This window comes from Equus przewalskii, chromosome X, assembly GCF_037783145.1.
Source record: "Equus przewalskii isolate Varuska chromosome X, EquPr2, whole genome shotgun sequence".
In the NCBI taxonomy this organism is placed as follows: domain Eukaryota; kingdom Metazoa; phylum Chordata; class Mammalia; order Perissodactyla; family Equidae; genus Equus; species Equus przewalskii.
In genome coordinates, this window is record NC_091863.1 from 43925423 (window position 1) to 43952068 (window position 26646).

At 41.0% G+C, this 26646-nt stretch overlaps 1 protein-coding gene across 32 annotated transcripts in view; it reads left to right on the forward strand.

Moving 5' to 3' along the window:
- Positions 1-26646, forward strand: part of HUWE1 (HECT, UBA and WWE domain containing E3 ubiquitin protein ligase 1) — a 146478-nt gene that overhangs the window by 95162 nt on the left and 24670 nt on the right. For 21 of the 32 annotated variants that reach the window (XM_070605492.1, XM_070605503.1, XM_070605491.1 and 18 more), the window contains 23 exons: positions 177-414; positions 811-1041; positions 1819-1941; positions 2442-2537; positions 3130-3399; positions 4836-4988; positions 6392-6519; positions 6740-6821; positions 7479-7655; positions 8124-8283; positions 8577-8935; positions 11309-11504; positions 12711-12878; positions 14005-14150; positions 14787-14853; positions 16099-16313; positions 19366-19577; positions 20012-20194; positions 23385-23557; positions 23905-24053; positions 24798-24873; positions 25694-25792; positions 26380-26513. In XM_070605492.1, the coding sequence (XP_070461593.1) occupies positions 177-414; positions 811-1041; positions 1819-1941; positions 2442-2537; positions 3130-3399; positions 4836-4988; positions 6392-6519; positions 6740-6821; positions 7479-7655; positions 8124-8283; positions 8577-8935; positions 11309-11504; positions 12711-12878; positions 14005-14150; positions 14787-14853; positions 16099-16313; positions 19366-19577; positions 20012-20194; positions 23385-23557; positions 23905-24053; positions 24798-24873; positions 25694-25792; positions 26380-26513 (3835 nt within the window). The remainder of the gene's footprint in view (positions 1-176; positions 415-810; positions 1042-1818; positions 1942-2441; positions 2538-3129; positions 3400-4835; positions 4989-6391; positions 6520-6739; positions 6822-7478; positions 7656-8123; positions 8284-8576; positions 8936-11308; positions 11505-12710; positions 12879-14004; positions 14151-14786; positions 14854-16098; positions 16314-19365; positions 19578-20011; positions 20195-23384; positions 23558-23904; positions 24054-24797; positions 24874-25693; positions 25793-26379; positions 26514-26646) is intronic. The other 11 variants (XM_070605517.1, XM_070605516.1, XM_070605519.1 and 8 more) reach the window with 2 other exon arrangements.

A 26646-nucleotide genomic window follows, 5' to 3' on the forward strand; every position in this document is an offset into this window, starting at 1 on the left:
AATATCTCAATAAAGCTGGAATGAAAACTCAAAAAAAGGTAAAGCTAATAACTGTTGGACAGATTGGAAGCCAGTAGCTCCAAGAGGAAGAACATGTAGTCCCAGAGTAGAGACTGGAAACCCCCCATCTAAAATACTAATATTCTGTCTCTGTACTTTCTCTTATTTGAATTTAGAACTTTCAATTGGGCTCTGTCCATGGGAGGCAAAGTTCCTGTTGCTGAGGGATTAGAACATTCAGAATTACCTGATGGTACAGGAGAATTCCTAGATGCCTGGCTAATGCTGGTAGAAAAGATGGTGAATCCCACTACAGTGCTTGAATCTCCACATTCACTGCCTGCCAAATTGCCTGGAGGTGTCCAGAACTTTCCACAATTCAGTGCCCTCCGCTTCCTTGTGGTGACTCAGAAAGTGAGTATTAAGCATTCTAAAACCAAGAGGAATTTCTTATGCTGACTAGGTAGCTCCCACTCTGTTTTGTCCTCCTTGATAAAATAACTTGATTGTTGGAGAACCTTGGATCCTGCTGCCTGATAGGGCTGCCTTACAGAAGGGGATAAGAAGCCATTTGAGAATTTTCTGTGGTATAAACATTTGAACTGTAAACTTCAGATTGGTACTTCCGGGTTGGGTTAAATGTCCCTTCTCTGTGCTTCCTTAGGCCCCCTCAATCCTGACCTAGAGTTTTGTTGTTCGCACTGATTAATTGTGGAAAGACCATCCCCATAGGTCTTTGACTTATTCTTTCTGGGGCTTTGAATTGAGACAAAAAGATCTTCACACAGTGGCTTTTCAAATGACTTATAGGCAGCCTTTACTTGCATCAAGAACCTCTGGAACCGGAAACCGTTGAAGGTGTATGGTGGCCGGATGGCTGAGTCCATGCTGGCCATCCTGTGCCACATTCTTCGAGGAGAACCTGTGATTCGAGAGAGGCTGAGCAAAGAGAAGGAGGGGTCTCGAGGAGAAGAGGATACAGGGCAAGAGGAAGGTGGCTCCCGCCGGGAACCTCAAGTCAACCAGCAACAACTGCAACAGGTAGGGTACTGGCCTCACACTCCAGGGCCCAGACTTTGCACCTGTGGCAGTGCAGTGCTTGTAGGTTTTCTAAGTTTACATGCCATTAGGTGCCTGGTCCTGTTAACCAGGAGATAGGTTTAAATTTGCTCACTCTTTTAGCTTTTATTTTTTTTCTCCTGAGAAAGCTGGAGTGTAGTCCCACTGCTCCTAACAGTTTATAGAAGATTTGTGTCCTCCCAAGCATGCTGTTTAGTATTGGAACTTTTAAATAATATTCTCAGTAGGCTATGGCTGCCATATTCTTGGAAGGCAAACCATCTTCGGCCACTTTCTGATTAATCTGCAAAGAGAAGAGCTATCATAACCCAAATTTGTTCTCCCACAAGAGCTTTCTGAAACCTTAACTCACCTACAAAACTTTCTTTTCAGGCTTGGTTCTGTTGCCAGTTTGTTTTCCAGAAAAGTGGGACCGATTTTTGCTTCTGTATTTGAATCTCAATCTTTTAATTAGAATAATCCTATTAATGATAATAACCATCTAGCTCCATTTTTTAGAGGATGGGATTGGGAATCACCTTGGCTCCCTGCCCCAATGTGTAGTTCTGATGTTTGAATGTTATGGAAGCACCAAACAGAAAGGATCATTCCTGTTACGTAACTGCCTTAGCTTATAAATGTTCTCAGTTCATATAAAGCTAGAAAAACTTGTTTCCATCTTGAAATGTTTCTTTCTTTTTAAAATGCATTTAGATTTCTCTTTTACTGTGGTTTTGAGATCCTGCTTTCTTTTTGAAGCTCATGGACATGGGCTTCACAAGGGAACATGCCATGGAGGCCCTGTTGAACACCAGCACCATGGAGCAGGCCACAGAGTACCTTCTAACCCACCCTCCCCCGATCATGGGAGGAGTTGTTCGGGTGAGTTGGCTCAGGGGCTCTAATCTTCCAGGGCATTGGTTTGGCTGCTGATGTGCTTTTCTTCTCATGTTTCCATCACTGGTCTTCCCTTCTATAAATTGCTTCTCATTTTCAGACTTCTCCATGCCAATATTTTCTTCTCATGATAACTCTCATAGCTCTAGAATATAATGAGTCAAAAGGTTCCTACCTCCCGCCATGCAAATTACTAGACTTTGTTTGCAGAAGAACTCTTAAATTATACACGAGCGGAAAGCAATAGAAGAGGCTCTCTTTTCTGAGATGCAAACTAGGTGATCACATTGACACCCCCTTCCTATACTTAATTTTGTTATGATTTTTCCCTCTTTGTTCTTGTAGTGACCGGGCAATCCTAATTGGGTTTGACTCTAGCGAACAGCATTCGGAGCCCCTTCTCTTTTTTAAAGCTTGAACACAGGATGTCTGATTTCTTATGAGTTTGGGATGTAGTTGCTGGATTTTCTCTTGTTGTTCTGTAGGATCTGAGTATGTCTGAAGAGGACCAGATGATGAGAGCAATTGCCATGTCTCTGGGACAGGACATCCCAATGGATCAAAGGGCAGAATCGCCTGAGGTAACTAGGAAATGGGACATCCAGAAGGGTCTGGCACATTAATTTTAGTATTTCTATGAACATTCTGCTACTACTGCAAAGTAATTGGTGGAATTAAAGTCTAAAGGAAGATGTGGGAGGACTGATTCATCCCAACCTTGCCATCACTGAACTACATTGTATTGACTTGAAGCTTCAAAGTGAAGCAGATGAAGCGTTCATCTTCATTGTCAAATAAGAGACTCAGAACATACCTGGCAGTGCCCATTCGGCCAAACTTGGCTGTCTATTCCTAGGTAACAATTGCTTCAGTTTACTGGCAGAGAATGCAGGACACTGTCTCCAAATGATTTTGTGGGAGGTGGTGTAGGAGGCTGCAGATAAATTGGCAGTAACGCCTTGGGGGTTGGAGGTGTCCTCCTCTGCTTTCCCTATCTTGCTTAGCCTGTGTGGCTGCCCTCATACTCATCACCACACTCTAATGAATGTGTTGCCTGCTTGAGGAGAAGGTAAAGGTTATCCATATGGTAGGGTAAATACGTTCTTAGATTCTTCCTCATCTTTCCTCCTTCAGCTATCCCATATGCTATCACTCTTCCTTCCCTGCCTCCAGGAAGTTGCTTGTCGGAAGGAGGAGGAGGAACGGAAAGCTCGGGAAAAGCAGGAAGAGGAAGAGGCTAAATGTCTAGAGAAATTCCAGGATGCTGATCCACTGGAGCAGGATGAGCTCCACACTTTCACAGATACCATGTTGCCGGGTTGCTTCCACCTTCTTGATGAGCTGCCGGACACAGTCTACCGGGTGTGTGATCTGATCATGACAGCAATCAAACGTAATGGAGCAGACTATCGAGACATGATCCTGAAGCAAGTAGTCAATCAGGTAAGCTTTCCAGGGGCCAGAAGAGGGGTGTATGTAAAGTGTTTTTTCTGCCGTCTATCAAAACCTGATTTCTTAAAAAAAAAAAAGGATTATTGTTGCATTTTACTAGATATGGTTGTATTCTGTCTTTGAGTTCTTCAGATCTGGTCATCTACCTCTTTCTTGAGTGTTCCTTGCAAAAAGTGAATTAACTGCTTCACAAAAAATATCTTTGAAAGGAGAAACAAGGCTTTCGTTTTCCAGCCATCTCTTCTTAGATTCATTTAAAATGTCCAAAGTGTGTCTTACTCTTGAGCCAAGTTAGGCCCCCTGGACTAACAGTGAATAAATGTTTTTCCCTCTACTATGTAACAATCACTTTGACAAATGAGTCCCCATCTTGATGAATAGTTGTAATCTGGTGTTTGTCTCTTTTTAAGTATGCTAATTATAGAAGTAGGATGAGAAATAAATTACCCTGAATCCTCACACAAAGAGATTGTATTTCCTTTACTGTTTTTTTTTTTTTTACTATTTATGTATTTAAATTATTGCAATCTTTTTTTTTTCTTGAGGAAGATTAGCCCTGAGCTAACTATCGCCAGTCCTCCTCTTTTTGCTGAGTTAGCCTGACCCTGAGCTAACATCCATGCCCATCTTCCTCTACTTTATATGTGGGACGCCTACCACAGCATGGCCTGCCAAGCAGTGCCGTGTCCACACCCGGGATCCGAACCAATGAACCCCAGGCCACCAAGAAGCAGAACATGCACACTTAACTGCTGCGCCACCGGGCCAGCCCCTGCAGTCTTGTTTTATATGTTTTTCAAAGTTGAGAAGAAGCAGAGGAAGAAATCAAAAAGCAATGTATATATACATAACTTTAGTGTATGGAAACATCACAAAAGTAGAAGGCAAACTGGATAAACCATATTTTCACAAGATATGACCAAGGTTTAGTTACCTTTAATCTATATTTAATTTATAAAAATGATTTTAAGGAAACTAAAACCTTACTAGATAAGACCAATTATATCAAATTCATTATTAGAAATTTAACAGGCAAACTAAAGCAAGACCCGTGTTTTTAACATTCTAGATCTTTGTTTTTGTTTTTAATGATAGTTCTAGGGCAGATGTAGTGAAAGATTGGTAGAACTTTTGTAGAGCTGACTATATGCACCAGAAATTTCTTTGAATATTCATTTCCTTTAATTTACAATCTAGGCTTCTTGTAATTTAGCCTAAGAAAATGATCTGGAGATGCTCCTTTAGTATCATACCTATTTTGATAAAGACACTAAATTGCTATAATAAATATGTTGCAATGTACCCACCCTCCTTCAGAAATGTGTTGAGGGGTAAAGGGAGTATTTTACAAGGTTGAGAATGTTTTGACAAACCTCATCATACTCCATCTATAGTTACCTGACTTGGCCACTTCCTTGATCTTCTAGGTGTGGGAAGCTGCTGATGTATTGATCAAAGCCGCTCTTCCCCTCACAACAAGTGACACAAAAACTGTGTCAGAGTGGATCAGTCAAATGGCTACCCTGCCCCAGGCCTCCAATTTGGCCACTAGAATCTTGCTTTTAACTCTGCTTTTTGAGGTAAGATTTAGATTTCTTTTGGTCCCTGTGATTCATTCATCAAAGAAGTATCGAACACCTACCATTTGAGATGTTGAAGAAGGTAGAAATGTAAGGCATGATCTCTGCATTTCATGAGCCCACAGTTTCTGATAGGCTATATGCACATAATTAAGTACAAAATACGGTGTTCTTCGCCACATGAATGGTATAAACAAATTTATCTCAGTTTAGGGAGAGCATATGCATCACTTCTGGATAATGAGAGAAGGGTTTCTCAGAGCAAATGTTAATTGAATTGAGTTTTAGAGGATTAGGTGGTAGTTAAAAGAAGGTATTTAGAATGACTGTCATAGTTCAGTTGTGGAATACGTTTGATCTCTGAGGAAACCTAACTGACAGCCAAAGAGTAGGGTAGGGTGTGAAAATTGGGTAATTAGGCATCAGATCGAATCTGACTTCTTTCATACCTGGTCAGTCAGCAGGTTATTTGAGGCAAAGAGTGGTTTGACCTGAACTTAATGGAGTAAACCATTTATAGCAACTTGGGAGATAAGTCCAATATACATCTCAAACTGTATGTCTATAGTCTTGGGGCATTCCTTCATGATTGAAGTGGTGATTCTTATTATAGCACTTGTAAATAATTACTTGTGGGAAAGGCTACAAAGTGCCAAGTGCTGGGGGTCCCCAATAATATTAAAAAGAGAGAAAAATCACAAGTAACAGTCGTGTATTTTCTTCTAGCCCTTTTACTATGTGTTTAAAATAGTTGAAAAAGTTTAGTAACTTTTGTATTCTTTTCTCTCAGTATTATGTTATGGATATTTTTCCACGTCATGTATATATTACTCTATCTTTTGGATATCCCCTAGTTTATTTAAGTAATTGCCTATTGTTTGACATTTAAATTACTTCCATTGATTTTTTGTTGTAAGTAAAACTTTAGTGTAGCCCCTGTAAGGAAAACCATTAACTGTGTTGCTGTGTTTCGTTATTCCATCTTCCTTGAACAATTATAGGTTCTCTGTAAATCAGAAGCTTTTCAACTTCAACATAGTTATGAGTGTATAGCCTAAATGACAGTCCTTAATGCTATTAATGATACTAAGAACAATTTTCATATTAAGCACATACAAATGTGCCAGGCACTGTGGTGATCAGTTTATATATATAGCTTCATTTAATCATCACAATTGCCCTGGAGGTAGAAATTGCTGTTCCCTTTGACCCATGAAGAAACCAAGGCCTAGAGAATTTAAGTAACTCATGTCAGATCACACAGCTGGTAAGTGGTGGAGGTGAAACTTGAATTCAACCAGTTCTGTTAGCTTTCACCCAGATGTTCTGTATACTATGCTAATCCTTGACACTGAGTAGAAGTTGGTATTTGTTTTATTTTTTTCCTTTGATTAATCAATTAGGAGTTGAAGCTTCCTTGTGCTTGGGTGGTTGAATCTAGTGGCATCCTTAATGTCCTAATCAAACTCTTGGAAGTGGTTCAGCCCTGCCTACAGGCCGCCAAGGAGCAAAAGGAGGTCCAGACCCCAAAGTGAGTGGCCCTGTATCTTTCCTGGTTTCACTTCTGTCCCCTGGGACTTGAGCCCTCAAGCTTAGGGCCTAAATCAGGTACTTTTCTGGGGCATGTATGGGGCAAATCTTGGGTATTTTTGTGGTTTGAAAATTGTGATGTGCCTGATGAAATCAAGATAAGTTTTCCCATGTTGTGCAGGTTTCTGGCTTGCCCAGAGTCATCATTTCTCCTTTTTTAGGTGGATCACCCCAGTGTTGCTCCTGATTGATTTCTATGAGAAGACAGCCATCTCCTCAAAAAGGAGAGCCCAGATGACTAAGGTACATAATGTAGTGTATATGGTTGGCAGACTGCTTTGCTTCTTGAGGCAGGAATCGACCAGAATAAAAGAGGGGAGAGTGATAGAGAATGTAAAGGTCTCTGATCAAGGCAAAAAATCTCTTGAGGGATCTTGGTAGCTGGATTTCTTTTCTGGATGGAGAGTTCGAATTATTTTTTTATGGAGTTGCTTGCTAAGGGGCCCAAGAACTTACCCTGGAAGTAAATGTTATAGGAGTGTGCTATTTCCAGAGAAGGAGTGGCTCTTCTGTTATGTGAAGGACTTAGTGTGCAGCAATTCCTCCAAAAGCAAGTGCTTCTTATATGAAAATTATATATGCCACATCATCTCAGTACCTTCTCAGAAACAAGTTTTGTTCCAGTACATCTACCTTTTATTCCAGTACCCCTTTTGTGGAAAATGCTTGGAAACAAAAAGAAAGCAGAGGATTGCAGAACAAGGGTGTAGAAGGTTTTGTATCTATGGAGAGGCTGAGGAATGTGAGGGTTAGTGTATACGAAAACTTCTCGAAATATATTAAATGTCCAGTATATTTCTTTTTCCTGGATTAGCTTTAGCAATGAACACTGATGAAGTTACTGTTTCTTATAACAACCATCCTTGGAAATACAAAGAAACTTTGTGCTTTTATATTTAGTACCTACAGTCCAACAACAACAACTGGCGCTGGTTTGATGACCGCTCTGGGCGTTGGTGTAGTTACAGTGCCAGCAACAATAGCACTATTGATTCTGCCTGGAAATCTGGAGAGACAAGTGTGCGTTTTACTGCAGGCCGAAGAAGATACACTGTCCAGTTCACTACAATGGTGCAGGTACATGCTCACTCAATGCTGTAAACTTTATTGAAATGAGAGGAAGGCGCTGGGGTTGCCTCTTGGTTTGCTTCTTTCTGAACCAGCAGTCCTGACATGTGTTATAAGGAGTGGTATTACCACTACTTAACTGGGTATAGTTTTCAGAGAACTGAGTCTTTCTAAAGTCGTTAGTTAGACCGTGAGTCTGTGGCAGTTTGATACTATCTCACCCAAATTTTAAGTGTTCAGTCAGGGATTAGAGTGTTTAGGGATGGTGTCAGTTCTGCTGGAAAGTTTACAGTTTGTTAGAGGGCCTTGTGTGTGCCACTTTCTTTCTGGGGACCTGTAGGCTTTCTCTTTGATAAATGGTAAGAAGGATGGATAAATTGCCAGGGTTCCTTCCTGTTGCAGCATTTTGCGTGGGAGTTCCACACCCCTTATAGTTTCTTTTTTGGTAGAGATGTTTTTGTCTACTTGAATTCTTAGGTTAATGAGGAAACAGGGAACCGGCGCCCTGTGATGCTGACTCTCCTGAGGGTACCACGGCTGAATAAAAACTCTAAAAACAGCAATGGACAAGAACTAGAGAAAACGCTGGAAGAAAGCAAAGAAATGGATATCAAACGTAAAGAAAATAAAGCCAACGGTATGGACTTTTAGTTTTGAATCTTTCTAGGAGTGTTTTACATAAAGCTAATGTGCCTTTGTGGCTTAAGTTGTGGCCAGTTTCATTGAGTGATTTTTTTATCCATCAGATTGCTTGGTGACTTAAAAGATACACAGTCCCCCTTTTTATATGGCTTTTCATCTGGTCTTAGAATTGGTGATTGGTCTATTTCTCTTAATAGGACCCAAGTGCTTGACTAGTTATTTGGGAGGGAGAGGTGTGGGAGGAAATGTCAAGTTAAACTGTCTGAACTCTTACTTTTCTATTTGTAGATACCCCCTTGGCCCTAGAGAGTACAAATATTGAAAAGGAAACGAGCCTGGAAGAAACAAAGATTGGGGAGATCTTGATCCAGGGCCTGACAGAGGATATGGTGACTGTTTTAATCCGGGCCTGCGTGAGCATGCTAGGAGTCCCTGTGGACCCAGACACTTTGCATGCCACCCTTCGCCTCTGCCTGAGGCTCACCCGAGACCACAAATATGCCATGATGTTTGCCGAGCTGAAGAGTACCCGCATGATCTTGAATTTGACCCAAAGTTCAGGCTTCAATGGGTTTACTCCCCTGGTCACCCTTCTCTTAAGACACATCATTGAGGACCCCTGCACCCTCCGTCATACCATGGAAAAGGTGAGTCTTTTTGGTGTCAGATGCTGTGTAGTTTTACGTCATACCTTTGTTATCCTTGGTCTCAGAGCAGATAGGCTTCTGGTTCTTCATAGGGTATATAGCTAGGCATATAGACTGTATGCTCTGCCCAGCAAAATTTCCCAACTGTCTGCTCAGGTGCTTGCTTAGGTATGATAGATAGATTAACCCATTGAATGACATTAAAAAAGAACTAGAAAAATACATTTTCTGCCCTTAAATTTACTATAGTGATAGCTCTTATCTAGAAACTCCTCTCTGGCAATACAGGTTTCTTGAACCAAAAATTGTTAATAAAGAAGTGGGATACTTTCCGCCAAGTTCATGTCTTAAAGATTATTCCCTTGTAGGAGTGCTTCTCGTGTTCACCCAAGAGTTTGTTTTCTAAACATTGTGTTTTGGGGTTGTAAAAGTAGTAAAGTTTTTGGAATGTTTATGATATGCCAGACACTGTGATAAGCTCTTAACGAAAAAACCATTGTGCAGATCCGAAAACTGAGGCTTACATGTTTATTTTAGGAAACATAAAGCAGTGGAAGAAATGACAGAGTAATTAGAAAAAGTAAAAACATTTATGACATCAATGAGGGGTGAGGGGCAAATATCTTACCTAGTAAGGCTTTTTTCTCCTCAGTATTTTTACGCATTTTCATTCTTCCTGCTAATTCCTTGTCAACAGTCATCATTTGAATGTTACTGGACTTCACTTTCATTTTCCTTTCTTGAGACAGTTTCCCACATTTATAAGTGTTATTAGAATATACTTTTTTGTGCATAGCTTTGTCATGTTTAATATTGTTTTTCTTAGCGATTCCTAGAAATTGGATCAAAAGGTATAAATATTTTTTAACTTGCTTGCCAGAAAGGTGGTACCGCTTTATACTTCTGTGCATGTATGAGTATATATCTCACATTGTTCAGGCAGTTGTCCTTCACCCAGCCTGTTTGATTTCACCTGACATGAGCAAAATCAAAAGGAGGAGAGCTGTTAAAAGGCAGCATGTACGTTGATCCAAAGTCAGGACACAGCCCAACAGGGAAAAAAACAACTCTATACAGACAGGATTCTGACTTTAAAAACAAAATACTTAAAACTTACACAACTTAAAAAGTGCTAGGGAAAAATATAGGTTCTTATTGGATGAGAGAAAACTTTCTAAGCTTAAAGGAAATTGCATTTGGGGGTGTGGGGAGCAAAAGGAAGATCAGTGGCAGTTTTAACGTATCAAGTTGGCAAAATGTAAATGCTTGATAATATCCATTGCAGGTACGGGTGTGGAGAACCGGGCATACTCTTACTTTTGGTAGAAGTGGAAATTGGTGCAGCCACATTGGAGGGCAATTTGGTACTGTCAGTTTGAGATATCCTTTGACCTAGAAATTCTATGGCTAAGAATTTATCTCATAACTAAAGTCAAGTATGCCAAGGTACATATACAAGAATGTTCACTGTAGAATTGCTTGTCATATCAGGAAACCAGAGATCTAATGTCCGGCAGAGGACTGGATAAATAAAATTATGGCACATTCTTTTTAGTGAAATTACATTTTTATGTATTTAAAAAATGAGAGCTATTTTGCGATTCCAGCCTGGCAGGCAAGATATAGGGGTTAATAGGCTAAACTAAAGAGCATGACTGATTTGGTAAGAAAAGCATTAAGATTACAAAAGATAGTTACCTTTGTGAAGATCATTCATGAAGGAATGGATAATAAATAGATAATGCAATGGAGTTATTTTCTTTATACTTTCCTGTATTTTCTATGATCAGCGAGTCATTTTATGGGAAGAGCAAAATCATAACAATGTCTAAGCCCTGTGGTATCAAAACAAACAATCCATAAATAGTTTGATGTCTCCTATGGCTATCATTATCTGAGACTGATAATTAACTTTGAGGCATAAAAAAACATTTAATTTTGTTCTTATACACTAAGTGGATATAAATATTACATATTTTTAGAGTTTGAACCATTCTGGTTTAAAATTGGGACAGCATTTGGGAAGCTAGGAGCTTGGCAATTAAATGTGGGAGCCATGATCTGGATAAATGAGCAATGATCTAGATACATCTCCCAATTTCTGTAAAGATCACATGCCATCTGGTCTAATAATTGATAGTTTTGGGATATGCTGAATGCTGTAACTTTTTTATAAGCCAAATTTTTTGAGTCAAGAAGAGATGGGGCTTGAAAGACCAAGTGTATCTTTCTCCCAAAAATCTAAAGTTGTCACCAACTGTCTTGAGGCAGAGCTTGGTTAGTATTTTAATCCTTGGTAACTCTTCCTTGAATGCAATTGTATTTTTAGAAAGTGATGTTTAATCAGCAATGTTTCTTCCTCTCTTTTACTAGGTTGTTCGCTCAGCAGCTACAAGTGGAGCAGGTAGTACTACCTCTGGTGTTGTGTCTGGCAGCCTCGGCTCTCGGGAGATCAACTACATCCTTCGTGTCCTTGGGCCAGCCGCATGCCGCAATCCAGACATTTTCACAGAAGTGGCCAACTGCTGTATCCGCATTGCCCTTCCAGCCCCTCGAGGCTCAGGAACTGGTGAGTTTCCCCTCCTGGCCTGTGAGACATTGAGGTTTGTGGCCGCATGTAACTCCAGAGGTTTTCTGTGAGGAGATCTGTAAGTTGGAAAGCCTCCTTAGGTAAGTGTTGGGACACTGGCTGGTTGATCATGTAGGTCAGTTCAGAGGTACTTCAGTAGCTTCTCTGATCCTTACCTTGTGGTAATCCCTGCCAGAGATACCAAGGACCCATTCAGTCTGGTCCTTGCCTTCAAAGAACTCATCTTGGTGTGGCAACAGGGCTTACATACAGTGAATGGTTTACAGATAGAGTGATAATTGAGGGACAAATGGACATGTGACTCATGTGATACAGTAGGAAGTACACAGTATCATTGGTGTGTTCTTGCCAAAAATGTTTGGCCTATATTTAATTATGAGGAAACAATTAGATACATACAAATTGTGAGGCATTCTGTAAGACAACTGGCCTAAACGCTTCAAAGATATTAATGTCATGAAAGGGGAAAAAATGCAAGGATCTCCTAGATAAAAGGAGAGAGAGAACCTTGATGGGATTCTGGATCCAGATCAAGGAGATTTGGAGAAATTTGAATGCTGACTTTGTATTAGATAATACAGTTGTATCCGTGTTTAATTTCTTGAGTGTTAAAATGATATTGTGGTTATGTAGAAAAATATCCTTGATCTTAGGAGGTGCAGGTAGATGTATTTAGGGGTAAACAAATGGTGATTCTAGATGACAAGTATATGGATGTTTCTTATACTAACCTTTCAACGCTTCTGTAGGGTTGTGGGATGTCTTTTTAAATAAATAGTTGGGAGGGAGACTAATTATTTTGAGAGCCCCAGCTATGTGCCTGGCCCTGTGCTGGGCATTTCTCATGTATGGTCTCATTTAGTCCTCAAATTTCAAGAAAGAAAATTGAGGGTTTTTTGAAGTAATTTGGCCGTGATCCTGTAACAGAACTGAATTTCAAAACCAAGTCTCCCCAACTCCGAAACCTGTACTCTTTACTGTTTGTTACCCTGCTATATTAGATCCTTTGGGATTTAGGGAATGTAAAAGCCAGATTTTCTAGTAGGCTACTTGAACATTGTTTGGAAATGACCTCCTCTTGCAAGCTTGTACGTTATACAAGCCCCCTTCTGAGTCTTAATCAGTAACCAAGTGTAGGTGCCAGTTTACTATTGACTGATTTTTCTCTGTCTCACTTTGGCTTAGCTTCAGATGATGAATTTGAGAATCTTAGAATTAAAGGCCCTAATGCTGTACAGCTGGTGAAGACAACCCCTTTGAAGCCCTCACCTCTGCCTGTCATTCCTGATACTATCAAGGAAGTGATCTATGATATGCTGAATGCCCTGGCTGCATACCATGCTCCAGAGGAAGGTATGTAGTTAGCCCACCTCAGGAGGCTGGGTGCTTTACCTGAGTCATTTCAACCAGCTCATGGCTTAGTGAACACTTGGTATGTGCCTACACCTTGGAAATCGAGATAAGACACACAGTACACTTCTCTGAATAAGCCAGTAGTCATACACTGTGATGCCAAGGTAATGGTGAGTCCTAGAGCAAGGCACCTGACCTGGTGGTGGTGGGACCTGTAGGAAAATTTCTTAGAATAAGTTATTTCTAAGGGAAAAAAGAGAATAAGTTATTTCTGAAATAAGTCTTGAATGATAAGAGTAGGGAAATTGCTGAAGCTCTGTCATATGAAAGTACATCCCATCAGCGAAAAGAATGAACAAAGACTTAAAAAGAGATAACATCTTGGACACCAGGAAGTCTCTAACGTTTTCACTCTCAGAAACAAGACATTGTTGTTGCCCAAAGAGCTGCGAACAATATTAGAAGGTGTGGCTAGGCTTCCTGACCTTTAAGACAACCATCCCAATCCACTTTTATTCCTAGTTAAGGTGCTGCTTTTAAGTACTAGGGAAGTCACGAATGAATTGCTTGGAACCAAAGGTTCCATTCCAGTTAGATCCTTCTGGATTTTATTCAGGACATACTTAATTGATGGATACCATAGAATTGCCAAAATTTGATGGATACTGCTTTTAATAAATCAAGAAAATCTGAGTCTTTATTTTGGTGCTTTTCATCCATCTAGCTCTCTGATCTATATAGAGCTCTTTGCTTCTCCTACAACCACAGAACCTTTACCCCACCCATTAACCCCCACTAAAAAAAAATAATTCAGCTCTATAGTTATAGCAACCATTTATTGGCCTCTCTAGGCATAATACAAGGTATGTCCATTTTAAGTTTAGCAACAGCTGAGGAAAATGAGAAGAATAAGTAAATTGCCTGTGGTCACAAAATTAGTGATGGAATGAGGCTTTCAGCCATGCTCTCTTGGTTGTACTATGTTTCTCCTGGTTCCTAAGTGAAAGCCTAGCAATATCACTATGTAAACAGTCATAGCAACTTGGAGTGAAATTAACCAAACTACCAAGTAGTCATTAACATTGCGCAGTTGCAAAAGAATTTTGTTTTGTTTTTGTTTTTCTAGCTGACAAATCTGATCCGAAGCCTGGAGGTATGACCCAAGAGGTTGGCCAGCTCCTGCAAGACATGGGCGATGATGTATATCAGCAGTACCGGTCACTTACTCGTCAGAGCAGTGACTTTGATACACAGTCAGGTTTTTCCCTTAATGTAAGAAGTCATTTCCAACCTCCTATCTTCCTTCTCTTTTTCCAATACCTGTGTGTTCTCAGTATTTAGGGTTATGCCAGGGAAGTTTCAAAGGTGTTAATTTTGATGTATCTAAAATTCTGTTGCCTAAAATTGGAGTATCCCTGGGATTTTCTTTTCTCTTCTTGGATTAGAAATGTTACCGTAATTCATTTTTCATTCTCATCTTCCCCTGTCCGTTTCCCCTAGTCTCCCAGTCACTATTTATAGCGATGGCTTCCCACAAATAGAGGGGGGGGAAGGTGACTAAAAGATGGGCCAGGGGCTGGCTCCATGGCCGAGTGGTTAAGTTCATGTGCTCAGCTTGGGCAGCCCAGGGTTTTACCGGTTCAGATCCTGGATGCGGACATGGCACTGCTCATGAGGCCACGCTGAGGTGGCGTCCCACATGCCACAACTAGAAGGACCCACAGCTAAAAATACACAACTATGTATTGGGAGGCTTTGGGGAGAAAAAGGAAAAATAAAATCTTTAAAAAAAAGGGGGCCAAAGAGAATCTGTAACATTCATAACCAGTACCCTAGGAAGGAGTCCTGCCATTTGTAGACAACTGTCTTTGAAGTTAATAATGGCTCAGGAGTTTTCTTCTTCTATAGAGTCAGGTCTTTGCTGCAGATGGTACCTCCACTGAGACTTCCACATCTGGGGCAACCCAAGGAGAAGGTAATGGTTCGCTTTTCTCCCTCTTTTGTTCTTATTTCTTGAGAGGACAACTTGAAGAAACTGTGGGTGTCCTGGGCAGGAGGTAGGGGAATACAGGCATAATTGTCACATTTACTTGTCTAAGTGAATTTTCTCAGGAGTGAGCTCAGTGTTCTATAAATAAAGGGTTTCTATATGCTAGAGATAATGAAACTGTGACTTAACTAACCCAGTAATGGTTTCTATGGTAACATCCTTTAGTTCTGCTTTTTAAACCATGCCATATATTTCTTTTGATGGCTTCCATGCTGGCTTATAGAGCTTTGGTGCCGGTGACACTATTCTAGCTATAAAGTTTGCATGGTAGATTCTTGCCTTCTAGCAGTGTCAACAGAGCTTTTTGGCTACTTGCCAAAAATTAGAGAAATGCCATGTGGAAGCAATTCTAATGAGACCTTTCAAGAGCTACTTCTCTGTAGATAAATCTCCTTTGAGATCTAAGTTAGGAGACATCGAATTTAATATCAGACTAGTCCCTGGAGATAAATTTAAAAGACTAATAATTAGTAAAATATTGGTTAACTCATTTTGGTGGACTTAGTGTTCACATGTAGTGTGTAGTATGGCTGATGACGATGACAATAGCATTTGAAGGAAGCGTCAGTGCCCGCTATGTGGCAGACAATAATAGACACCAAAATGAATTAGATTCATTCCTTGCACTTAAAGAATTTTGTTTAGTGAGGGAGACCTGCAATAGTTATAATATAATATATAACTGCTGGAATGGAGGCATGCTTGGATAAGGTATAGTTGGCACATGATATAATAGTTAATAGCACCTCAGTATGCCTGAATGAGACAGGAAAGCTTTTATAGAGGAGATCAGCATTTGAAATGAGCTGGGTAAGTAAATGTGTGCCAGGCAGACATGCAGGAAGAAGAGGTAAAAGAGTACACAAGGCATGTTTGGAGAACTACTGTTAGTACAGTATTTCTGGAGCATAAAATTATGTATAAAGACGAGGGAAGTGGCAAAAGATGTATGAACAGTTGGGCAAAGCCTCCCTGCTGTGCTCTATGTCCACAGACCATGTCTGAGACCTGAATTGTCCTGGCTATCTGTCCTTCCACTACAGTATGAGGAAGGCATTCAATTTGTACTAGTGACCTAAAGAAGGAGAAGTGGTATTCTGTCCACGTAAGCCTTGATTTTGCCAACATTCCGGTGTGAAATTGAACCAGTGTTTGGCTCTTTCTCAACAGCCTCCACTCCAGAGGAGTCTCGGGATGGGAAGAAAGATAAAGAAGGGGACCGGGCCTCTGAAGAAGGCAAGCAGAAAGGCAAGGGCAGCAAACCTTTAATGCCCACTTCCACTATTCTTCGTCTTCTGGCAGAGTTGGTGAGGTCCTATGTTGGTATTGCTACCCTGATTGCCAACTACAGCTACACTGTGGGCCAGTCTGAGCTGATCAAAGAGGTAATATTTCCAGTGTCTGCTAAAGGCTTTATACTGTCATCCTTTGGATACCTGTTACGTGTTGGGTGCTTTACTAGGAACCCATGCCTGCTAGCCCAATAATGAGAGAGACAGAAGCCTCTTAGGACACATTAAAGAGCTTGGCGTTTTTCCCATGATATGTGGAGCCAACAGGCTCATTGCAGGGATTGAGTTGATGCGGTTAATTTGTTTTGTAGAAAATCACTTGATCTGCAGTGTGAAGCCTGCAAAAGGCAAGATTGGAGTCAGAAAGACCAGTTAGGAATCTGATACAGTAATCTAGATAATATAGGATCTTGGTGAAGTTGAGGGGAATGGATGAGTCAAAGAGATGTTTTAAAGGTAGAAAAGGACAGGAATTGGATTTGGAGGATGAAGGCGAAATCAAGGACTCAGCTGGGTTTTTTTTAATTATTCCTTTTATGTTAGAAGAGGAAATGATTTGAAGAGAAAATATGGGTCATCTAAGTAAAGGTGTCTAGGGGACGGTAGAATAAACCACATACACAAGAATATCAGTGTACTTCCAGATGTACTCAGACCTGTGCAAAGACACCAGGCATGGTAACAGTATTGGTAATACAGACTATTAAAAAAGCCTTAAATGTCCATCAGTAGAGCTGTGAGAAAGAATGAAGTCGTACTTTGTGTGTCCTGATACGGAATTATGTTCAGGTTAGATTTTTCAAGTCAGAGGGTGCTTGAAGAAGAAACTATATCATGTTCCCTTATATGTAAAAGGGGTGCCCAAGGACGTTTTTTTATAAAGAGGACCTTGTTTTGGGGGTCACATAGTAATTTTATGGGTAGTAAGCAGTGAAGGGTCTGAGAGTGGAGTAGGGGCAATAAATGTTGCAGACAACCTCTGAAAGCAGCTCCCGGTTTTTTAAACTATTTTTTTTTTAATATATACAGAAATACAGAACTCCCAAGAGATTCATCAGTTAGTTTTTGGGGGAATGACTGGCACCCAGATTAAATAAAACATGACAAACTCCACAAAAGCTACCCCTCTCATGCCTTCCTGCATCTCCCCCTCCCCTTTGAGCTTCCATAAGGTTGCCATTAAATTGAGTTCTATTGCCATAGGTTGGTTTTACACTTTATATAAATGGAATCTTACAGTGTGTACTCCTTTGTGTCTAGGTTGTTTTGCTTAACATGTTTGCAAGGTTCATTTTTGTATGTAGTGTAGTTTATTTTCATTGCTGTGTAGAATTTCATTATGTGAATGTATTAAAAGTAGTGCTGCTACAATCATTCTTATACATGTCTTGGTGAATACATATAAGCATTTCTTTTCAGTGGTATATGCCTAAGAGTAGAATTGCTGGCCTGTTTAGCTTTAGCAAATGGTTGCCCAAAGTTTTCCAGAGTGGTTGTGTCAATTTATATTATCACCAGCATGTGGGGTTCGAATTGTTTCACCTCCTTGTCAACACTTGGTATCTTTTCTGTTTTTCATTTTAGCAGTTCTCTGGGTTGATAGTTGTATTGCATTATGGTTAAAATTTCCTTATCTTTATTGGCCATTTGGATATTCTCTTTTGTGAAGTTGTCCAAGTCTTTTGTTCTTATTTTCTGTTGACTTCTGTATTCTGGGTATAAGTCCTTTGTGGAGTATATATTAAATATACATTAGGCATTTATTTCAAAGGTTTTACTCATTTGTGCCAGTTGTAGTTATAATTTATAGTAGCATCACTTGTGCAATAAGACATTTAATTGCAAATTTACCTAAGTATCTGCTTAATATGTGTCAAATAACCTACTGGTACTGAGTACTCATGGGTGCTTTACAAATACTACTGATAATCCTCACCTCAGCACTGCAAGGTTGTTGGTATTACTCCCCTTAACAGAGAAGAAAGAAAGCTCAGAGAGGTCAGTAACTTGCTTAAGGCCACATTGCAGAGTAGCAGGACTAGAATTGGAATCCAGGTTCTGGTTCCAAATTCAAATCTTTCTCTCAGTCATACTGCTTCCCGAAATTGCGAAGCTTTCTTCCAATTTTTAATAATAATATCACATAGCATTATTTATACTTTTATTCAGAAAGCTATTTTAACTTTGTGTTTTATTCACTACTGGCAAATTTTTATTTCTAATAGTTTTGTCTTAGCAAGGTCATGTTATCTAATTTCCCAGACTCTAGAATTCTGCAGTGCATTTTTTATTGAGCTAAAAGTCACATAAAATTAAGCATTTTTAAAAGTGTACAGTTGAATGGTATTTAGTACATGCAGTGTTGTGAAACCATCATCTCTATCTAGTTCCCAAATCATCAGTGCATTTTGATCCAAAATCTGCTTGAATGACAGCAGACTAAGTTTCTTTCTAAGATAAATTATCATGGTAGAAATCGTTGTTAGGGAAAAAGAAAAGTCTGACTTAGTTTTCCTTCCCAGCTGTTGTTGGGCATTTTTGGCTATTTTAAGTAACCCTGCATTAAATATTTTTACATATCCATATCTGTGACTGTGCTGTTTCTCATTCAGTCCCTGACCATTTCTAGCCCAGGGTCCTGGGCACATTGTAGGTATCAGTAAATATTACGATTTAATTGAATACTGAAGGTATTATGGCACTCAATTAGGAATCAGGATTTGAATCCTTGCCATTGACTTAAGTTCTTTGTACAAGCCATGTTTCTTTGGCCTCAGGTTACCCATCTGTCAGATTGGGAAAATACTGAACTTGTCTTAACCGTTTTATAAGTTTGCTCTGAACAGTTCTATTAAATATCACACACAAAAATGTTTTAAGAAATGCCAAGTAGCATCTAAATGAAGATGTGTAAACTGTGTAGTAGGAAATGAAGGGAATTTGGAAGCATAAAATCTGGATTTGCTACTCCCTTAGCTTGTACCTTTAAGCCTTGGTTTTCTCATCTATAAAGTGAACCTGATGATCACTGACTGGGTGACTTCAAGGATCAACTCTCTGTGTGGGTGTACCTTGTTGATGTGCAAATGATATGGCATGATTGTGCTTGTAAATCTTTAAAATGTCATGATTAATGACTTTTCAGGACTGCAGTGTGCTAGCTTTTGTTCTGGACCACCTCCTCCCACATACCCAGAATGCAGAAGACAAGGACACACCTGCCCTGGCCCGCCTATTCCTCGCAAGCCTGGCTGCTGCAGGGAGTGGCACAGATGCCCAGGTGGCCCTTGTGAATGAAGTAAAAGCAGCCCTGGGACGGGCACTGGCTATGGCTGAGAGTACAGAGAAACATGCCAGGTAAAATCCATGCCTGACCTAGTGCTGATAACCAGTAGCATCCCCTTACTCTATTCTTGGTCCATGGGATTCATTGCACTAGAACAAGAGTTTTAGTCATACTGGTACATTCTCTGGTCCTCTCAAATAGTTACAGTGCTTTATAGTACCCCAAGGACTGATTACATTTGGAGGAGGTTGGTAAACAGCTTCAAAAAAACAAAGAGATGTTTTCATTACGTTTCTAGGGTCTTAAAGCAAGAAGTTGAGCAGGTTATTCTGTCTCATTTTTTAGATTGTATTTAAAGAAAATGAAAAATGCTACCACCCAGGGAGTGAGTTCCCTCCTGTTTAGATGTTACTTCCAGGAGGAAACACAAAGGGCACAGGAGGATTGTCTGATGCATAAGAATGGGCTGTGTTCATATCATAGAGGTGTCAAACTTTTCTCCCAGGCTTCAGGCAGTGATGTGTATCATCAGTACTATCATGGAGTCCTGCCCCTCCACCTCCAGCTTCTACAGCAGTGCCACAGCCAAGACCCAACACAATGGCATGAACAACATCATTCGACTCTTCCTGAAGAAGGGACTGGTTAATGACCTGGCCAGAGTGCCTCACAGCCTGGACCTGTCCAGGTAAAATCATTCCTGACCTCCAGCCCCAGGCTTTTGCCCTCTCTGTAATCATACTGCTTACTTCTTCATTTGCCTGGTATTTCATGTATCCTCACCAGATGAATAGTGAGCAGCCAATGTGATAGGAAAAGTTGGGGTGTTTGTAGGAACCTGAATTCTTAGTATTGCGGCTTTTAATAAGCAAGGCACCTTCCTTTCTTTAGGCCTTGGTTTTCTCATTTGCTACAAACTCAAGAGTTGGACTATATCAGTAATTTTTTTCCCTTCCCCTTTAATTAAAAATACTTTTTATTATTAAAAAACTATATGTTTGTCATAAGAAATGACAGATGAGCAAAAATAAAGTAGACACCATATTCTTACCACCCAGATACTACTGTTACCTTACTCTATGTCTTTCAATGATTTTCTTCACATACATAAATAAGATTTTTTACTAAACTATTTTATGTGCTATCGTGTAACCTGGGTTGGTGTTTTTGTTGTTGTTTTTTCAGTTAATAGTCTCTACCTTTCTGTATAAATAAATCTTCATGCTATCTAATGCCTAAATCCATATTAAAAAATTTTTGTCCAAACCAGAATCCAGTTAGAGACCTTGCATTACGTCTGGTTATGTCCTTGGAGCCTCTGCTAGTCTAACACAGATCCTTAATTAATTTTTTTAATCTTCATTTTATCGCTGTTGTTCATGACCCTAACTTGTTAAAGTCACTGGGCTTGCTGTCCTGCAATATGTTTCACTTTCTAGATTCATCCATTTAGTTCCTTGCAGTGTAGTTGAACTTGTTCCTTTACTCCCCGTTTCCTGTAAACTCCTGATTAGGGCTAGAGGCTTAATAGAGCAATTTAAACGTTATTGGCTAGGATGTATCATAGATAATGTACATCTCATATTGTATCCTGAGGAGACACATCTCTTTGAACTACCATTAATAATCATGATAAGAGGGGACCGGCCCAGTGGCACAGCAGTTAAGTTCACACATTCCGCTTCAGCAGCCCGGAGTTCGCTGGTTCGGATCCTGGGTGTGGGCATGGCACAGCTTGGTACGCCACGCTGTGGTAGGCGTCCCACATATAAAGTAGAGGAAGATGGGCACGGATGTTAGCTCAGGACCAGTCTTCCTCAGCAAAAAGAGGAGGATTGGCAGCAGTTAGCTCAGGGCTAATCTTCTCAAATAAATAAATAAATATTTTTTAAATCATAAGATTGACACTAGGGTAGACTGATAATCATCATTGTACTGTTACATTTTCCACCTTCTTACTAGAAAGTAATCTGTGTTACTGCTTTGGCACTGTATAAAGGTCTAATTCTCTGTCTGAACTATATACTCGGTTAATGGTCTTAACTCCCATTGGTAATCCTTGCCTGCTTCACTAATTTCTTTGGGTGTTATCACTGACAACTTTCTAATTTCTGTCATTCCTTCTACATTATTAGCTGGGATTTTCCTCTGATATAGCTCTAGTTCAAAAGGGAAAGCCTGGTTACCCTGAAATACAGTTCCTACTGTAGAGGCAGGATAAAAACTTATTTTTTTCCCCTTATGGCACCAATTTTCAGAGTAAAGTCAAAAATAGGTTTGAATGGGGGCCTTCCCCATGGTCTGGTGGTTAAATTCAGCATGCTCTGTTTCAGCAGCCTGAGTTCGTGGGTTCGGATCCCAGGTGCAGAACTACACCACTCATCAGCCATGCTGTGGTGGCATCCCACATATAAAATAGAGGAAGATTGGCACAGATGTTAGCTCCGTGCTAATCTTCCTCAAGCAAAAAAAGAGGAAGATTGGCAACAGATGTTAGCCTAGGGCTAATCTTCCTCAGCAAAAAAAATAGGTTTAATCACCACCTCAAATGCAAGTTTCCTCTGGCTTTATATTTTCTAAGTAGTGGTATGGACTCAAAAATTTTCATTGATTTTTAAAATCAGTGATTGAATTATTTGGATCGCTACAGTCATCATTCTTTTTCATGCTCTTTTTCATTACTCCTTTGGCCCGTGGGGCTTCTTCCAGCTAACTTCTTTGCCTTTTTGATATAACCTCATCAATTTTTTTAAAACGTTTAAAAATTTCAAATTCACAGTAGTGTAATGAGCACCATATATCTCACCTAGATTACCTAGTAGTTAGCATTCTGTCCTTTTGCTTCAGTTCCCCTCTCCCCTTTTTGGGAGCTGAATCATTTGAATTCGTTGCAAACAATGTGATGCTTAATCTCTGACTACTTCAGCGTGTTTCCTAAGAACAAATATCCCCTTACATGGCTAGAATACTATCAGCACATCTAAGAAATTTACCATTAATATAATAGTACCCAATATACATTTCATATTCACATGTCCCCAGTTATTTCCAGTATATCTTTATAGCCTGGGGGAAAGTGTTTTGATCCAGGATCCAGTGAGCACTACTCATTGCATTTGATTGTCACATGTCTCTTGTTTTTTATGACATTTGACTGTTTTGAAGAATCCAGAAGGCCAGATATCTTATAGAATATCCCATAATCTGGATTCGTCTAATTGCTTCCTTATGGGTAGGTTCAGGTTAAACTTTTTTTTGGCAAGAATGCTACATAGATGGAGTCTGCCCTTCTCAGTACATCACATCAGGAGACACGTAATGCCACTTTGTCTCATTATTGATGATGCTAAGTTGGATCACATAGTTAAAGGTTAGATTTTCCATTTATATTTAATAAGTTATCTGTGAAGTGATACTTTGAGCTCATATGAAGATCATGTGAATATCCTATGCCCTGAAGATTTTTAACTCAGTAGTTTTAGCATTCATTGGTGATGCTTGCCTGGATCACTTACATTGCTGGTTGCAGAATGGTGATTTTCTGATTCTCTCATTCCTACTTATTAGCTGGCATTCTTTTGTAATAAGGACCTCCTTCTGCCTGCTTTTGTATCCTGGTGGCTGTAGATTCTTTTTATATTTAATGTGTTGTAATCCATTATTATCATTATTCTTTCTGATGCTCAAATTATCTAAAATTCGGCCTGTAGTAATGACCCCATTAATTTTTTAAAGTCTTGCTTTTGAAAGCCTTCTGGCAAAACAAGATGTCCCAGGCTCACCTTATATCTTCCATGCCCCATTCCTGGGATCAGCCTTGGTTCCTTTTAGTGTGGATATCTGTGCTCAGTCCATCTCTGTGTCTTCCTTTATCTCAGTCCCAACATGGCCAACACAGTCAATGCTGCTCTGAAGCCTTTGGAAACACTTTCCCGGATTGTGAACCAGCCCAGTAGCCTTTTTGGAAGCAAGAGTGCTTCCAGCAAGAGCAAGTCTGAGCAGGATGCCCAAGGAGCCTCTCAGGACTCCAATAGCAACCAGCAGGACCCAGGTAGGGAATCACAGCCAATGGACTGGAGAGCTGCCGGGTGGGCATAGTTATTTTATGGACATGGCATCACAACTGTTCTGGCTTGGTATTGTTTCCCTGGGAACTTGCTGGCCTTCCAGAGATCTGTCATAGTGGCGTGGGAATCTGCCCCACAAAGAATTCCTTAAAATTGCAGCCTTATTTGGCTGTCCTCACACGTAGCCTTGTCTTTTCCTTTGTCACCCATTCATTTATTCTCTGAGAACTTGTAAACTTGCCCAGGGAAGGGACCTGTCTTCACGCTTGCTTCATGGTGCCCTGCACATAGGCATCCCTTGATTATTTTGCTGGTTGGTTGATTGTTTCAGGCGAGCCTGGGGAAGCAGAAGTGCAGGAGGAGGATCATGATGTCACTCAGACAGAGGTGGCAGATGGGGATATCATGGATGGGGAGGCTGAAACCGACTCAGTGGTGATTGCTGGGCAGCCTGAGGTGCTCAGTTCACAAGAGATGCAGGTAGGGAGGCAGATCACCCAGCATACCCCTGTTGCGGCACTCAACCAAACCCCCAAGTGGTGTGGGTGGGTGAATACTTTAGATCCTTGCCTCAATGCTGTCTGCTTTGCAGAGGAGCACAGATGATACGCTTAGTAGATGCTCAGTAAATGTGTTTGAATTGTATTAAATGAGGGGTGGGGGCAGGACCAGGATGCCATGTACTATGAAATGGAATAGATCTCAACAAGAAAACTTAGGCTCAGGTGAAATGTTGATGTAGAAAGCTAGCCTGAGCCCTTTGGGCCCAGGGTCTATGATTTACTTGGCTCTGGTCATTAATGGAAGCTCCTTAACATCACTGTTGTGCCTGTAGTGCCAGCTCTCACTGGGGCATTCAAACAGCAGTCTTCTAAAGACTAAAGAGGGCACTGTAATTTCTGGAGCTGATAGCAATGGTAAGAAATGGGGCCTACAGTCCTGAGCCACTAGCTCTGAGATCTGCATGTATTCCTGTGGATAGTATAAAGACTAACCTGGTCTCAGATAACTGGGATGGACCTATTTGAAGGACAGTCTGAGTGTGGATTGGCAGCACATGTTAGTTTCTGTGCTCTTAGCACCAAGTGTGTGGTGTTTATATAATATCCTCTGTCACACATATCCTAGAAATGTATGCTCCTTTGCTGGCTTTTTTTTAGAGTTTCAGTGCTAGCATAATGATAGACTTGTTTGCATCCATGTATATGTTCTATTTCTCTCCAGGTTGAGAATGAGCTGGAGGACCTGATAGATGAGTTGCTTGAGAGGGATGGCGGATCTGGGAACAGTACAATTATAGGTGAGAGCCCCAGAACTGAGTATAGCCTCTTCCTTTGCCTCAGTCTCTCTTGGGAGGACCCTTTTTCTCATCATCTGCTTGCTCAGCTCTGCCTAAGGGCTCGTAGCCAGCCTAGATTGCTGCTTGTCTTGATGTTGACAGTTACAAATGAGATATTCACAAGCCGTCTACAGACCCTGTGGCGGGTCGGAAGCATTGCCTATGTGGGGGAGGTGGAGGGGGTGGCCATCAGTATAGATGATACGTTAGGCACATCAAGAGCGTTTATTCATGGAGGCCTAGAGGAGGCTGTAGAGGCTGTAGGGTGAGAAAGTGCTTTCCTTTCAGTTCTTAGTGAAATCCAGGGGCTTTCTGCCTCTGAGTCTCAGTAGTGCAAAAAGTGATCATTCCCTAAGGGTGGCCCTTGTTACAACTCAGAGGGAAAACGGCAAAGGTACCCTACTGTCACCTGACTCCAAGGGTGTATGTGTTACTTGTTTTTATTTTATCAGTGAAGGAAATCAAAGGATAAACGGAAATAGACATTTATTCTTAAATCGGACAGGCTTTTTCACACCCATTATCCTCTGTGGTTTCACAATTAGTGGGATTGGCAGGGCAGATGTGATCATCCCATTTTACAGATGAGGAAACTGAGACTCAGACAGGTAAAGTGACTGGCCAAGCTCACCTAGCTAGTCAACAGCAGAGAACCCAGGTCTTCTCCCTCATCCAAAAAAAAGTGGATTTCTGCTGGGTGTACATAGCTACTTTAGGCGCACCCAATCTGGAAAGGGAAGTCCTCTGTTGTTCAGTGAAGGCTCTGCTCTGTAACCTTCAGTGAGCAGAAGTGGAGAGGATGAATCACAAGAGGACGTGCTGATGGATGAAGCTCCTTCCAACCTCAGCCAAGCTTCCACCTTGCAGGCCAACCGAGAAGGTGAGAGTGCCGAGGCCAGAAAGGCCTCCCTTCTTGCCCTGCACGTCTGACAGACACTACACTAGGTTTTTCCTGGAGGCAGCTGCCCACATGTGCAGAATAAGGAAGCATCTGTCTGCATGTGCTGACATACACCATCCACTTTATTCTCAGCCAGTTTTTCAAATAACATGTTACTACTGCTTGCCCAAAAGTTTGTCACTTCTTACTTGGTTCGCTTTCTTCTCACCCACCTGCTATCATCGCTCCAGATTCCCTCTTAACAACAGGATGCAGTCAATAGCAAAGTAGGGCTGGAAAGGCAAGGGGGCACCAGCAGACTTGGCCAAGTCCTAGACCCTGGCTCCTCAAGCACCACCCTATAGCCAGCCTCCACATTCAGCCACCCTGCTCAGCGTGTTGATGCATTGATTGGCACTCTCAGGAAATCAGGGCTGGCTCACTAAATCGGTACATCACCCCAGATCTGGTTCTTCCTCTCCTAGAGTCAGATACCCCATCGCCTTCCCACTGAGTCTGCCGGCCTGCACGGTAGCCTGTTTTCTAGCTACTCAGTATAGTCCTCCAATGTGCTCCCTTTGTTTTAGATTCCATGAATATCCTGGACCCTGAGGATGAGGAGGAGCACACTCAGGAAGAGGACAGCAGTGGCAGTAACGAGGATGAGGATGATAGTCAGGATGAAGAGGAGGAGGAGGAGGAAGATGAGGAAGATGATCAGGTGAGGGGGGACTGTGTTTGGGTTGGTTCAGACAATCTCTTCCATGGGAACACAGAGCTGGAGAAAACCAACAGTCTGGGTTGCTAGCCTCAGCGCCTCCCTCCCTCATGTGCAAATGTGGCCATGACACCAG